Below are 15,457 nucleotides of genomic sequence, written 5' to 3' on the forward strand. Positions count from 1 at the left end.
TCATGTATGCAACACCTTTCTGGGGTGCAATCTTCCGAGGACAGATTGGAGGAGCTTCGAGCGGCTACAAGTAACGATGGGATCCAAGATGATCCGATGTAAGCCCTCAGTTCCATATGAGATAGTACACGTAGAGTTTGCCATGACACCTCTCCAGGTTGATGACATTTTTCAGACAGTGACTTTCATCCACAGAGTCTAGGACTTACCCCATTGGAGACTTCTAAGGTTGGCCCTAGAGTCATCCAGACGACTCGCAGAGAGCGGGGCAAACACATGGTATGCATGCATATCTACATGGCTTGCCAGGCATGGTATCCAGATAGACAAGCTTCCCCCCTTTCAGTACAGCATGGATGCACCTCCTGAGTCGATCCCGATGAGATCAACCGTATCATACGGCTAGACCTCCTCCAGCTTCACACATCCCGGACTGGGGGGGAGGACCTGGAGCTCCCCACCAAGACCTAGTTTTATCGTGACAACTTCCTGAGAGTATCAGAAGAGGGATTCATTATTAGACCCCAGTATCTCAAGCATGGAGGAGTCTCCCATGCATTGAGGATTGCCATTGGTCAAATGCGGGTTTCGTCCCACTAGTTGAGGATCGAGGTAGGGAGAGCAACGGGTCTGCACGCTATGCAGGCTGGGGGTGGTTGAGGCAGAGGAGCATTTTCTTTATGTTTGCCCAGCCTACTACGAGATTCCGAGACGCTACCACTGTCTCTACCTGGAGGGGAGTGGCTTCGGTCCTTTGTCACGACTGATCCATTTCCATGACCACGACAAATCAGAGAGCAGCAGGGGATGGTCAGACCACTATAGGACATAGAGGGTGACCGAGCACAGCAACATGTCATAGACTTCTATACATTTGAGTCAGACTCCGGACACAGTGGAGTGGAGGAGGAGGAGCTAGCCGACATGAGAGCACTCTGGATGAGCAGCCGGCACAATACCACCAAGAGAGGAGTGCAGAGGCCACATGTGCGACAGAGTGCCCCCAGGATACACACTATTGAGGTCCGACCTATCACAGCTTCCTCAAGGGAGACCGACATAGATGAGGGGTCACCCTAGACATAACCCAAAGAGTCCAGAGAGTGAGGAGACCGCGTCTCCCACCGCATCGTGAGACAACTCGACAAACACAGATACGAGACATCTTCGCAGCCCATCAGAGAGCCATCACTATAACAAGCTTGAGTTTCGTCCCAACACCTGGATAGATTGATTGATTGATATGGCCCACTCTGCAGTTGTAGTTGACCTTTTTTCCTATGATTATGATTCTACTAGCATAGATTAATACTCAACAAGGGTCCTAGCGTACCCTTTTCTTCAGCCCATTGAGGCTTATATGAGTTCGCTTTTCTGTGTACTTTGTCCCATAGGCCCGTGAGGCCTCCAATGGACGTTTATATATCTTGCCTTCTGCTTTTATGTCCTCCCTTGGATCTCCTACAAATCAATGGCTAAGATTGTGGCGCTTCCTTATTTCATCTCCTCCCTTGGATCCATTACTTGATCAAAGGATTATATTTGATCCCTCTAATCCTTTCATAGTATCCCTTAGATCTACCCCTTGATCTAGACAGGAACCAGTCAATCAACTATCCACCAAGGTGTCGGAAACTCTGTATGTTGTTTGGGAGACCAACTCTGCTGGCTGGCTAAAAATAGGAGACCTAATCTCAACCCACAGTGGATTTAGTAAAGGCTACCGCCGTCGAGGCAAGATGTTAGTGATAGGACACTATTGATGCTCAATTTCACCTCTGGGGCCTGTAGATGTCTCTGTAGGCCTGCTCTACTGAAGAGGATGAGAGAGAGAAAGAAAGAAAGAAAGAAAAGAAAGAAAGTTTATTAATGTCCACGGGAGACCATAGGTCTATGGGACAACAAAGAAACCTCCAAACTAATACAACTAATTTAGGAGGGCACAAGGCAGCTCCCAAGGAGTGCAAAGAGCAACTCCATGTTATTTAGATCTAACCTACATTGTAGACTGAAATAAAAGAGATATAATCGGCTATACATCAGTTTATGACTGAGAGTCTTTTGATTTTGATTTAAACTCCTTGATGAGGGCTATGCCCTCACGATATACTGCCAATTTCCTTCCTTCCTAGCAGCCCTGATCTTGGCTAGTTTCCTTTCTTTTTGGGCTAGTTGGGCTCGTGTGAGTTCTTCGGCTATCCAAATCTTAGTATCTTTCAGCTTGTATGATTGGCGTAGAAGCGTTAGTCGTATATCCCTTGAACTAACTGTGAGTACATCATGTCCATTGGAATTATGAATATTAGTCATGGAATCCTCGTCATCATCTCCCGCCCATGCAATGCTAGGAGTAGCTGCTTTGATGTTTGCTAAAGTCTCATTGTATGAGTTCTCAACCTTGAACCAACCTTCCGCCGGAAGCCCGCCAATGATCTTCAGTGCATTCTCTCGTTTGGCTCCGTGTTCCTTGATTTCTGCTTGGATATTAGTCTTGCTTGCCTTTGTGTCTACCTCTACAATCACTTCTTTTTTAATGTGTTGTACCTCAGCTTGTACAAGATCCTTCACTGTAGAAAGTAGTTGAGGGTTAGGAGGGGAAGTCTTGTATGTCTGCATTGCCTCATCAGCCACGTCTTGTTTACCAGATTCTTCAAGAGGCTGTACTTAAGCTGTGAGAGCATCTACTTGTAGCTGTAGATCTCTCACGTGTTGTTGTAGAAAATAAATCTGATCATATTGTCCAAGGATAGGTTGGTCAAAACCATCTCGATAGTATGTCTTTGCATAGGAAGAGGGTGTCCTGGCGACTGAGGAATAAAGAGGTTTCCTAGTAGAAGTTGCTGGTATTGGAGTTACAGCAGAGGGAGATTTCGAAGATAGGTCAAGCCATTCCATTTGAGCCATATGTAAAAGTCACCCCCTGGCTGAAACTAACCCTCGGGCTAGGTTAGGGGTTCAAACCTAGCTCGGGGTTAGGGGACGGAGAGAGAGTCTCTCACGGAAAAGTTGACGAACGGAGAAGTTTAAGGACTGACTACAAGCGACGACGAGCTGGCACGCTCTCCTAGATCTCTGTATCCGATGGGCTACATCGAGAGTAATGCGTCGTCTCTGGCAATCCCCTCTGAGGAGGGCTGAGATAGGTCGGACCTCAATCGTGCGTGCTCTAGTGGCCCCACATGTCATGTGTGGTCTCCGCGTCTCTCGTACAGCCACATCTTGGTGATGGGTCTCACTACTGATCCATAGTGCTCTCATCTCTTGGAGCTCCTCCCCCTCGATCTCATCTGGTGCTGGCTCGGATGCGTAAAAGTCAGTGACGGGTGTCTGTGCTCGGTCTAGCTCGGTGTCCTGAGGTATCAATTGTAGCTGATCTTTGTAGCTGATCTCTAGCCTGCCGCACAAGGGAATCTCTGTGTCTCCGCATCTGAATCGGGTAGAGCCCAATGCAAACCTAGTCGGGGAAATGTGTCAGTTGTGTGAGTGAAGTCGAGCCCCTCCTGGAAGAGAGAGTGGTATCGCCCTCGGATCTCATAGTAGGCCGGACAGACACATAGAAAATGCTTCTCTATCTCTACCTCCCCTATAGTGCATAGTCTATAGACCTGCTGCTCTTTAGGTATGTCGGCCACTCTCCCAGCCTCAATCCGCAACTGGTGGGAACTCGTATCTATCCGATAGCAATCTGCAAGGCGTGTGAGACTCTCCTATCCTCGAGGTGCTGGGGCTTGATGATGAGACCACGCTCCGATATCCTTAGAAAGTGGTCAAGATAGAACTGGGTCTTGGTGGGGAACTCCTAATTCCCCTCCCTGGAATGAGCTCCAGTGGTGCATCCATGCTGTACTAAAAGGGGGGGGAGCCTATACATATGGATATTGTGGCTATCAAACCATGTGGACTGTGCATACCATGCTGTATCAAATCTTCTTTCTGCTAGTCGTCGGGATGACTCCAGTGCCAATCTCGGTAATCTCCACTGAGGTAGGGCCCCAACTTTGTGGAGAGAAGTCACGGTCTGGAAGAGGGCGTCCACCTGGAGAGGTATCATGGGGCGAACTCTGCCTGTATGATCTGATGGGGAAGTGAAGGCTTACTCCGTATCATCCTAGATCCCATGATCACCTGTAGCCTCTCAAATAACTTCCATTCAGTAGCTGAAAGGAAACTCCCCCAAAAAGGTGTTGCATACATGGCAGTCAGTCTCACGAGAGTGTCAAAAAGCTAGCCCTTCATCGGTGGATCCTAGAAATGCACCTGGAAGCATTGTCTCTCTAATCGGGCCAGGGCATTCCCTCGTGTGAGTTGTGCTCTGGCGGCATGGGTCATCGTGAAGCCTGTTCCCGTGAATACCGCTCCTAGGTAAGTGTAGGATTGCACTATCTCCACCACTAATTCCCCTCGGTAAGTGAAACTATGTCGATGTCAATGTCGATGAAGCAATGCTTGGGATGTGTTGAAGATCATAACCTTGGTTTTCCCAAGGTTGACTGTCAGGTTTGTCTCTCTGCAGAACCAAGGCCTCTAGTTGTTTTTGCAATCCCTCGGCTGAGGACAAAATGAGGACTATGTCATCTGCATATAGTAGTATCTATACCATCAAATCAACCAATAGAGAGCCCTTTCCTTCTAGGCGATGAACAAAGGATGTGATCTCATCAATGTATAGCCTAAAGAGAGTCGGTGAGAGGGGGCGACCTTGCTTAATCCCTATGGTGCTCTCAACCCAATCTGATAGCCCCCCAGGAGCGCGGACTCGCCCTCTGACAAACTCGTATAGACTCATCACTCCTCAGATCATGACCTCTGGGAGATACAGCTCTTGTAGTCGCCTGATCAGGCGAGAGCAAGAGACTGTGTCAAAAAGTCTTCCAAAAGTCCATGAAGCAAGTGTAGACCTTGTGGCGCCTCGACTTCGCCTCCTCGATGATGGCTCTCAGGGTAAAAATATGGTTTAGTGTGGAGTGTTGTCTCCGAAAGCCTGCCTGCCCTCTATAGAACTACTGATCGCCCTCTCCAGTAACGATCCATAAATATTAGTTAGAGTGTGGCCAATCATGAGTGAGAGTGCGGTAGTTCCTAGTATCCATGGGGTCCCCCGCCTCATGTATCAATACAATGGTGGTAGTGCTCCAAGTAGGTGGGAAACCGTGGCATACTGCATGGTTGAACAGTTGTGGTAGAATCGGGGCCAAGACCTCCTGTCCATGTGCTAAGTGTTCTTTACATAGCCCCTCATGGTCTGGTGCTCTCTAGTTATGCAGACGAAGGAGGGCATTCCTCACGTTCTGCGCAATGAACAAGTGACAAGTAGTGGGTCTGGACATAGAGGACATATCTAGTGGCATCTGACCTAGGATGTCGTATAAGGAACATGCATATATGTGCCAAATCTCTAGGTCCATGATGGGAATGGGCCGTTTCCCCTCTAATGGGAGTCCCCAGCCGATAGTCGGATCTCCCCCTCGAAAGGATCCAACCACTTCATCAATCCTGCGAATGAGAAAAGTGCACTTCTTAGGTCGTGTCATCCGACGTGAGATGCGATGCACCTCAGATGAGGTCAGGTATCCGAGGGCATGCTCACTTGTGAGGTGAGCTCTTATCTCCTTACATTCATCATCGTGCCAGGGGTTCTAAGGCATCTTCCCAACCGGGGCATGTGTGGGTCAAGTCGTAGGGAAAGATATGATGGCAGCCTCGTATACCACTGAATCCAAAGTGGCTGAAACCTGAGCAAGATATACCTCTTCTCCATGTAGGGTCGGAAGCTCTCAAGCTAAGTGACTCACGTAAACTGGATTGAGAATCTGGTCAAAGTGAACATGGGTCCGAGTAGGCGCATGGGGGACTCTTTCTGTGGCTGTCCTAGTAGTGGAAATACAGAATGTCAGGTATGAGTGATCAGCACCGAGTGAGGGTGGGGTACTACCACAGTCATGAATCTGAGATGTGAAGGCAAGGGAGCCCATCAGGTAGTCCACTGTGCTTGTCCCCCCTCCATGTGGGAAACAAGTTAGTCCACTGGATGGTGGCCATCTCTGAAGGCCATTGTATATGATTAGATCATGTATTGCTCCCAGCACAAGTAGGTGCCGCCCATACCCTGTCATGTGTGGAGCATTTGCTGAGTGTCTCATTATCCGGAGCTCAGCTACATCTAACTCTGCTATCACCAAGGAGGAGGGTGTCACCTTGTCTAGAGAACTCTGTGATATCATCATGTATACTTTCATACGGGCTGTTCCCTTCTGTGGCAACCTCACGTGCATAGGATGATGTATCCGGAGAAAGTAGCACACTGCAATGAAGATCGGTCATGTGCTGTGCAAGGAGTGGCCTGAGAGCAGATTTGAAGAGGACAGCCACACCCCCAGAGCCTCATACTCCACTATCCCTCCTCAATAGCTCCCTCCTCTGGGCAAACTCCCATGTGTATCCTGTCATGGTGGGCAGCCCTCTCTCTGGGCTCTCGTGTGTCTCGGTATAGAAAACTATGTCCTTGTGAGTGTATGTCTTCAGGAAACCTCCTGGGTCGGAGGCTGCCATTGCAGTTCCAAACAGCCATTTTCAAACCCCCTTGTGCTCTCTTCCCCTGTGTCTGACACCGTCATGTGCTGTCTATTTCTCCTTCTTCTCTTCCTTCCCTTTCTCCCCTGTCTACGCTCTCTCTGATAATCACTTTTCCATCCCTGTAGGCCACCCATTTCATTAGGAAAGAAGGGAACTCATTTTAGGGCCCTCTAAGAAATTCACTATTTACCTATTTTTGTAGCATTCAAAATATGGGAAATGCCATACAATACGGATACTTACTACAAAAATGTCGGACCAGCATTCTCAGCCTTCCTCACCACTGGTAAAAAGGCTTATTCAGATCTGGGATCATTTTCGACAGCACGTCATCAGAGCAGTTCCCTCCTCCAGAGAGGAAATTGCCCGACAGACACTTTACCATAACCCCCTGGTTCGGTATCAGGGATCTTCCCCTGGTACAGAACTTAGGACTCCCTTGGCCTGATGGCATGCTCAGGGGGTTGTGACAGTTGGAGATTGGTTCAGGGGAGGTGTGGAGATGTCAGAGGAGGTGATCAAAGATAGACACGGGCCATTTGGACAGATTGCTGCCACTAGATTACTGATCATGAGAGCTATTCCTCAGCAGTGGAGGGATATACTCACAGATCCAGCCTATGTTCACCCCATCTCTACTTGGTCAGGTTGTTTTAGTGAGGCTGGGCTATGCCTTGAAGTTCGTTTAGGACCGGGCATCGTTTATTTATTTTGAGGCGGACTCCTCTCACAGATTGTATCCCACTCAGCCCCTGGATCGGCAGGAGCTCCTTTAGCAGAGAGTCAGGGTCATTGGTTGCCTGGGTAAGGAATGGGCCACAGATCCTTCTAGGTTGAGCATTGCAGAGCATACTAGATGGAGACTTTGGACCTCTTGCGGAGCTTGACTGGGACCCACAGGTGAGTGGGCATGGCCTGCTCCGGTGGCAGGCGATCGTCCTCTTTCCTTTTTTCAGTACTCGACGAGGGCAGGTTACAGGCTTCAGCAGAGAGACTCTCATCACCTACCATCTGCCTCCCAGCATTGGCACACACAGGGACTTACTACAGAGCTCTTGTTGAGCTACTGGACTCACTTTTGGGGCATCAGTACAACAAGGAAAGTCTCCTACTTTCTTTGGCTCACTATACATAGAGGCGTACCTGTGGGTACTTGGCTTCAGCAGATGGGTAGACCCTCCTTGTGTACGCGTTGTCAGCTTGCAGAGGAATCTAGCAAGCATTCTTTATGGAGCTGCCCCAGCTCTAGAGTGGTCTGGACAGGTATCTTCAGGTTGTTCTCACATGTTACATCCGAGTCCTTTCTGATGACATGGGGCGCTGCCCTTTGGGGGAGAGGATCTGGACCCTTTACTCTCTTTGAGTCAGAGCCAAGAGACCACGGTTTCTTCATGCAGCGTCGCCAGAGACGGGGTCCCACAGAGGCCAACATCATGGAGCCACAGGATTTGCTTTTGGTACCTGTACCAGCTCAGGATTCCCTGCCTACTTCAACTGCAGGGTCAGCCTGGGAGGTGATTTCCAGCATTACCCTATGGCGGATATGGTGTTCGCGATGTTCTTTTGTACTCTCGCTTCCATTTGGGTGGAGATTATCTTCACTCTCAGGAGTCAGTGGGAGCGATGTACAGGCACGTTTTCGACAGCTCATGCGAGACTTATATCCTTCATGAGGACATGGGAGGCCTGGAAAAGGACCAACATGCCCGGAATGGGGAATTTGCACAAAAACGCGATTTGGCCAGTTGGACAATTCCAACTGGCCAAATCGCGTTGGGGGATTTGCACAAAAACGCGATTTGGCCAGTTGGACAATTCCAACTGGCCAAATCGTGTTTTTGTGCAAATCCCCCAACGCGATTTGGCCAGTTGGAATTCCGGGCATGTTGGCCCTTTTCCGGGCCTCTGAGCGTCGGTTTTCGGTGTCTCCAGGGTCGATTTGGGGGTTTTGGCCCGCTCCGCAGCGTGATGCCAGAATCATCAAATACTGCACAGAAAATCATCTTTTGAAGATTGCATATGTCAGACATAATAAAAGAAAAAGATTTTGAATATGACTTCTATTACATTTTTACATGGTTTTTTGTATTTTTCCAACGTTACATTGGCCCTCTTCTGATTGGTTGAGAGCCTATTTTTTAAAACCCTAAAAGGCCCCAAAATGAGCTCCCTTTTTTTCTAATGACCTGCGGGGCCTCGCACTCGGCCCGATGGCTGGGTATAGGTCACGCAATTCAAGGCCATCCATTTTCGGCGCTAGTTGATTCGGCAGGTGAGTTGTTACACACTCCTTAGCGGATTTCGACTTCCATGACCACCGTCCTGCTGTCTTAATCAATCAACACCCTTTGTGGGACTTGCTACCATAAATCAAACCATTCCCTCTCTCCGATTTTCCTGTTGCAGCAGTGTGAGGTCATCATCCAAGTATATCCTAGTCCCCTTCAAGGTTGCCCTCATGCTCATGAGGGTAGACTTGTTCACAGTTGTTCGGAGTTTCATTACAAGGGGTCTTGTTGGGGCCTCAACTTTACCAACCCTCCATGCTGTCTTGCATGTCAGGTTGACTCCTATTTTGGTGAACAAAATCTTGGCATTTGACATGGAGGTGTCTCCAATTGTTAAGCCTCTGACTAAGACATTTAAAGCCTTGCTGTTCCTTCTTTTCTCTTCCTCCAGAGCTTTAGAGATGATCTCTTTCTTGGGTGCTACTGCACCCTTCTTAACCACATTCTTCCATTCTAGCATATTTGCATTCCCTTTAGTGATTTGCTGTGTGAACTCAGCATGCTTCCCTTTGTAAGGTTTTTTGTAGGGTTGCCATCTCCTTCTTGAGCTTCTCATTCTCAGATTTCAGCACTTCCATTGCATTGCACGTCCCTTCCGGTGTCCCTTGCATGTCCTTCAGCTGCTGTAATTCTGTCCCCATGGCTTGCATTTTGTCATTGAGGCTGGTCTTTTCCACTTCCCACGTTTCTTTCTCCTTCTCCCATTCATCTTTTTTGCTTTTATCCTTCCTCCATTCCTCTTGCATACGCCCTCCTTGTTTCTTGATTTCATTCAATGTTTTGTCAATGTGCAGAGGCGATGAGCAAGAAGCAGTAATAACGGACGATGAGCAAGAAGTAGGAAGCTGCAACGAACATACAAGCGGACTACGAACGGACTAGCGGAGAGTTGACGTACGGACAAATGGAGAAGTTGATGAACGGAAGAGCGGAGAGCTAACAGACGAACGGAGAGAGAGAGAGAGAGAGAGAGAAAGAAAGAAAGAAAGAAAGTGTATTATTGTCCACTAAAGGCCAAAATGGGCCCATGGGACATCAAGAACTCTGCATACAAGATAGCACAAAATCAACGTGCCACAAAGAAGAGGCATCGTCGAATATCATTTAAGTGCTACGCAATACAATGCAAGTGAAAGTACATAATGTCAAATCTGAGCCTAAATACAAAGTAAACTAGATGCAAGGAAACTGCCCCTGGGTGCAAAATGGGGGGATGAGTACAATATGCCAATGCAAAGATACAAGTCCAGGTGTCACGGAGTCTGAGAACCAAAATAATACTGGAAATCCTGTCCATCGACTCTGCCTCCTGCTATGAGAGTACAAATCTGAGCAAAGGTGAGGTGAGCGGCTGGTGGGGCGAGATCTCCATGAGTAAGTCTCCTCCGAAAAGCTGCCATCATCCTGGATCGTCTGGAGATGAAGCGGCGAGTACGTCCCCTATGTAACAAGATCCTGCAGCGTCTACAAACCATCTCATATGTACATCCACAGGGTGGAGGCATGTGTCCTGTGTGAGCTCTGACCTCCTCGTGCTCCTCCTGGTCTCTGTCCTCTGGTATAGCGTGTGCCTGAGCTCTATCAGGCTGGGCTCTATCACGCTCCGGTCTAGTCCTCATGGACGAGAAAGGTTTTGTGAATGGCTCGCCTCATCTTCGTTAAGAGAAGATGATTTGCAAAGGTTCTATCATGGAAAGCACGGCCGGCAAAGTTTCTGAAGATAGTTCAAGAAAGAAAGATATCTTAAACTGATATATTTTGATTTATGTGGTCCTCTGAATGTCAAATTAGGAGTAAGGTTTACTTCCTGGACATTCATAGACAACTATTCTAGAAGACGGGTGTACTTCCTAAAGGGGAAGTTTGAGACTCTTAAGTACTTTAAGGAATTCGTTGCCATGGTCGAAAACCAAATTGGCAAGTGTGTTCAGGCTCGTAGATCAGGTAAAGGGGGGTAATATAAGTCAATAGAATTTATTGAATTATGTAAAGAGAAGGGCATTGAAAAACAACACTCTACTTCACATACTCCCCAACAAAATGGTGTTGTTGAGGGCATGAATTGTACTCTAGGTGTAGAACAAGAGTATGCTGAAATTTCATAATATACCATACTACTTTTGGGCTGAAGAAATAAAATAGCTATGTACCTTCATAATCGGGGTGCTACGAAAGCCATACTAAACAAAACTCCTGAAGAGGCCTTGATAGGAGTCAAGCCTAGAATAGATCAGCTATTGGTTGCAGAGCTTATGTTTATATCCTTGATGCCAATAGAAGCAAACTTGATAATAAATGAGTTAAAGCTGTATTTGTGGCTATAGTGATGATCACAAGGCCTATAGGATTTGGAATCCTTGAGCACACAATACCATCACTAGCAAGGATGTGATATTTGATGGAGGAGGAATTGGCTATACTTCACAACAAGATACATTGGTCTATCCCATCACTGAGCAGTTGTTAGAAGAGAGATTTGAATCCATTTCTTGTTGCTAAAGAACCTTTATCAAATATTTGTTAGGTTGGAACTTGAGTGAACTAGAGTCAAGGATTGTATCGAAAGGGTTTTTTGAAATCATCAAAGAAGGTAAGGTTATTGATGACCCTCAACTATTGAGGAAGACTTGAGGAAACTTACAAAGATCCGAAGGACCCCGATAGGCTCAATGTGAGTGATGCATTAATGACCATATGAAAGATGTAGCCGAGCTTGAAAGATATGAGGATGCCAAGGATAATTCCAAGTGGCAAGAAGCCATGAAACAGGAATATGATAGTATCATACAAAATAAAACTTGGGAGTAGTAGATTTATCACTAGGAAAGAATTCCATCGGCAACAAATGGTCTACAAGATTAAAATGAAGAGTGATGTAAGTGTAGAAAAGTGACCTTTGCGCCACTAGCCAAACATAAGACTATCATATTTATAGCAGCCTTTGCCACTCAATATGGCTGGCCCCTTTATCAAACGGACGTTAAAACTTAAAACTGCTTTTCTGAACGATGGTCTGAAAGAGAGTCTATATGGACCAACCAAGAGCAAAAGGTTTGCAAACTATGAAAAGATTTGAATGGTTTGAATGCGTACCTCGTGCTTGGTATTCAAAAATTGATGAACATTTTCATGCTTCAATGAGAGTTCAGCAGATTATGATTTGCATACAAAGGCTTCAATAAGAGTTCATCAAATTATAATTTGTGTACAAGGCATGATAACAAAGGCAAAGTTCTTATTGTCTTATATGTTGACGACATTGCATCACCACTAGTAATGAAATAGGTCAAATAGGACCTAAACAACAAACCCTTTGATATCAAAGAACTTTGCTATATGCATTACAGTTTGGGAATGGAGGTCTAGAGAGACATAATAAAACGTTTATATCCCAAAACAAGTATGCCAATGAATTCCTCAAACAACTTAGGATGGAGGATTATAAGCCGATCAATACGCCAATGAATCCACTTGAGAAATTGTCAAATGATGAACATAATCGTGGAGTAGCTTGCAGCTTATATAGGCAACTTGCTTGTATCCAGCATTTGAGGCTATTTGCTTGAGAAGGACCTTCAATGATACTAGACTTATTCAAAAATATTTAACTCCATTACTAACCAATAATTAATTCTCTATTAAACCGGTCAAGGATCCTGTATTTCATACTCGAACAAAGCACATTGAGGTGCAACATCACTTTATACTTGAAAAGATAGTGAGCAATGAAATTGAGCTTATCTACTATTCCACGGAAGATGAGGTGGCCTTGCTAGAATTAAGCAAGAGAAGTTTTCCAACTTGATGGATGTGAAGCCTAATCCATTGTTCATCAAGGGGGAGCATTGGAAAAAGTGATAAACTATGGACTTAGTTCACTAAATTACCCTTGGGATAAGTTTGTGTTAGGATTAATAAAAGCTCAAAAAGAGTGGTAGGTAGATATTAAGTTCTAGGATAGGACATCATGACTTTATGACATGGACAAGGGTTAGAGATTTTTAGGGGGCCACATGATGTGGCAAGCTCCCACATAGATCCATCATGGATGAAGGGGATAGTTGCCACATCGCACCATTGGTCTATGTCACATAGACGTTCACTCACCATCTCACTGAGTGTAGGGCAGCCAATGACATGCAAGTATTGCATCTAGTGCGTGTGTTTGGTACTCCTTGTTGGATACACGATATCAATGTGCCACATACCATGGGGTTTAAGCGAATACTTCTGTGAGAAGCCCCTGGGAAGCTTCACAGGAAGCTTTTCCCTCGTCACCTCCACATCTCCTCCTCTGGTTTGCTTGATTTGGATTTGATAGTGCATTTGCAGTTCAGTTGCTGCATTTTCAGTCGTATGCTTTCATTCTAGCTAGTGCTGGCATTTCAGTGTGCAGCGATTCTATTGTGTGTGTGCATCATTCATGCTTGTGTGTGGAGTGCACTGCGGTCTAACAAGCCTCTTGTTTCTTTTTTTCTTTCAAGATACTCTACTCAAGAGCTTTTGTTCTTCATGGATAAGAAGCTGTCATTTCTTGCACTTCACTAAACGTCGGCACTATTCTCAGTATGGTCCTTGTCCGGGTGTCTTGTTTGGTCTTGGAATGCTAGCATTGCCTAAGCAATTTGCACTCATCATCGTGCCAACCATTTTGGGGTACTAACCCTTCAGGTGGCTTTCTTATGTTTTGACTGTGTAGGGGAAGGATTGATGGGCTATTACATCAGGAGAAATTGATGCAGAGGCTTTGGCATCAATATTTGGCTCGTCGTCTATGTGCTCTAGGAAAGTGGTGAGATAACTACCATAGATGTGATCTAGGGTGTGATCAAAGTGATACCGGTGGTATGTGGAGGGGGTGGTCCTATATGTCTTGTATGGGTTGAGGGAGTGTCATATCAAAGGATAGGTGTGAATGCTCTACTCCTAGCATAAGGGGATGTACTAAGGTCACAGATCTGTGACCGGAAGGTAGGAGATTTCATGGCGTAGATTACTACACTGTGGCTGCCTCCATGTGGGCAGCATGTGTCTCTCTTTGACCTTGGACAGGTCTTCGATTGATATGTGGACTGCCACGTGTACCATGTGCCATGGGTAGCCCCCTTTCAGAGCTCTGGTGTGTCTCACTATAGATTACGAAAATTTTACCTGGAAAAGTCTTGGCAAAGAGCCATAGCACTGATGGTCCCACAAGGTGCATACCCCTATTTTGAAGGGAGGGGGGTTTCCTGGTCCTGGATGATGACCTTGCGGTCCCTATAGCAGCCCATTTTCCCTTTTCCTGGCCTCCATCTCCACCTTCATACCTTCTTTTATTTACTCTATTTGTATTTGGGTTAGATCCTCATTAGTATGCTGGTGTCCCCTTTAAGACAGTCCTCTTGATCAAGACACCCATCTTACTTGTGCACCTTTAAACTTGATAAGATATCTCTACTGTGTGGCATTTTCACCCTCCATACATCCTCAATTTGCGTTCTCATGCATGAAGTTTCTTGCTGCATCCGAAAGGGCTGTATTTCTCCACCTTAATACCAACCAGCTTGAGATTGGGAGATTTATTCCATCTTGTTTCCTTTCCAGAGGTCTCCTAGATGACCCGCTGGGGTTTGTGAACATTCACTATCTCCGACCATGTTTTGGCTTCTTTTATATGTGCTTCCCATTCGGCATCCACCTTGGTGTCCATTTCTTGGAGCTCTGTATCACTTTACAATGAATATCTTTTTGGGATCAGTGTCCTCTACTTCCGCAAGACGGTAAGGTTAGCAATGTAGTATGATGAAAATAAGAAACCAGGTAGTTTGTGTGAGAGATGCAATCTCATGTGAAACTTTTGTTGGCTTATAGATATCTTAAATGAATTACAGGAGGGCTCATCTGAACGTCTTAATAATATGACAAATCCATTAGCTTTGAGATATCTTAATGAGGGTTCAGAAGTTCAATACAATTCCTTTGTATTGCAGGTTTAGCTTCGTACCTGTTTACCGAAAGCTTATCAAGAGGCTGGCGTGTTGCTGAAGCATTAGAATATGGAATGGTTGGTTTGAATGAAGGGCTCATTTCTACTGAGGTATAGGTTACAATCAATTAGATATACTGTATTTAAGCTCTGCACAGATGTTCTTTTGTTCCTTGATACAATATGCGCTCAAAATGTTATCAGATGATCATAGATATCAGATCAAAAGTAGGTGTTGTAGGACAGGATCCTTTTGCTTGCCATCTCTTGTTAGACACTATTGCAGCTTCATTGGATGTGCTTCCATTGTTTAGCTTACATGGACATGTGATAATTTTATCAGGCGGAAATTTTCCTAGAGGTCAAAAAACTTTTGCAATAAGTTCTAAAAAGTCCACGACCGAGTTGTGGTCAATGTTGGGATGTTTCTTGTTATCACAGCTAATTTTAGTTTCTCGATCACTGTGAGAATGTCGTGTAGAATATAGAGAAGTACCTATGCTTTTTTGCATATTCAATATTCAACCCTCATGCGTGATAAAAAGGGATGAAAGTTTTATTTCCCCAACCTAATTTCGTTGATTTTCTTTTTGGGCACCATAAAGTGAAGCAGGTATGTATAGGTATG

General features: G+C 45.8%; 1 protein-coding gene across 1 annotated transcript in view; it reads left to right on the forward strand.

The window, feature by feature from the left end:
- The window catches only part of ALDH5F1 (aldehyde dehydrogenase 5F1), a 266,167-nt gene that overhangs the window by 205,401 nt on the left and 45,309 nt on the right, over positions 1 to 15,457 (forward strand). The window contains exon 18 of the mRNA XM_087383488.1: positions 14,834 to 14,940. Within this exon, the coding sequence (XP_087239614.1) occupies positions 14,834 to 14,940 (107 nt within the window). The remainder of the gene's footprint in view (positions 1 to 14,833; positions 14,941 to 15,457) is intronic.

This window comes from Dipteris shenzhenensis, chromosome 13 (genome assembly GCF_047967505.1).
Source record: "Dipteris shenzhenensis isolate YYH24624 ecotype China chromosome 13, Dip_SZ_1.0, whole genome shotgun sequence".
NCBI lineage: Eukaryota > Viridiplantae > Streptophyta > Polypodiopsida > Gleicheniales > Dipteridaceae > Dipteris > Dipteris shenzhenensis.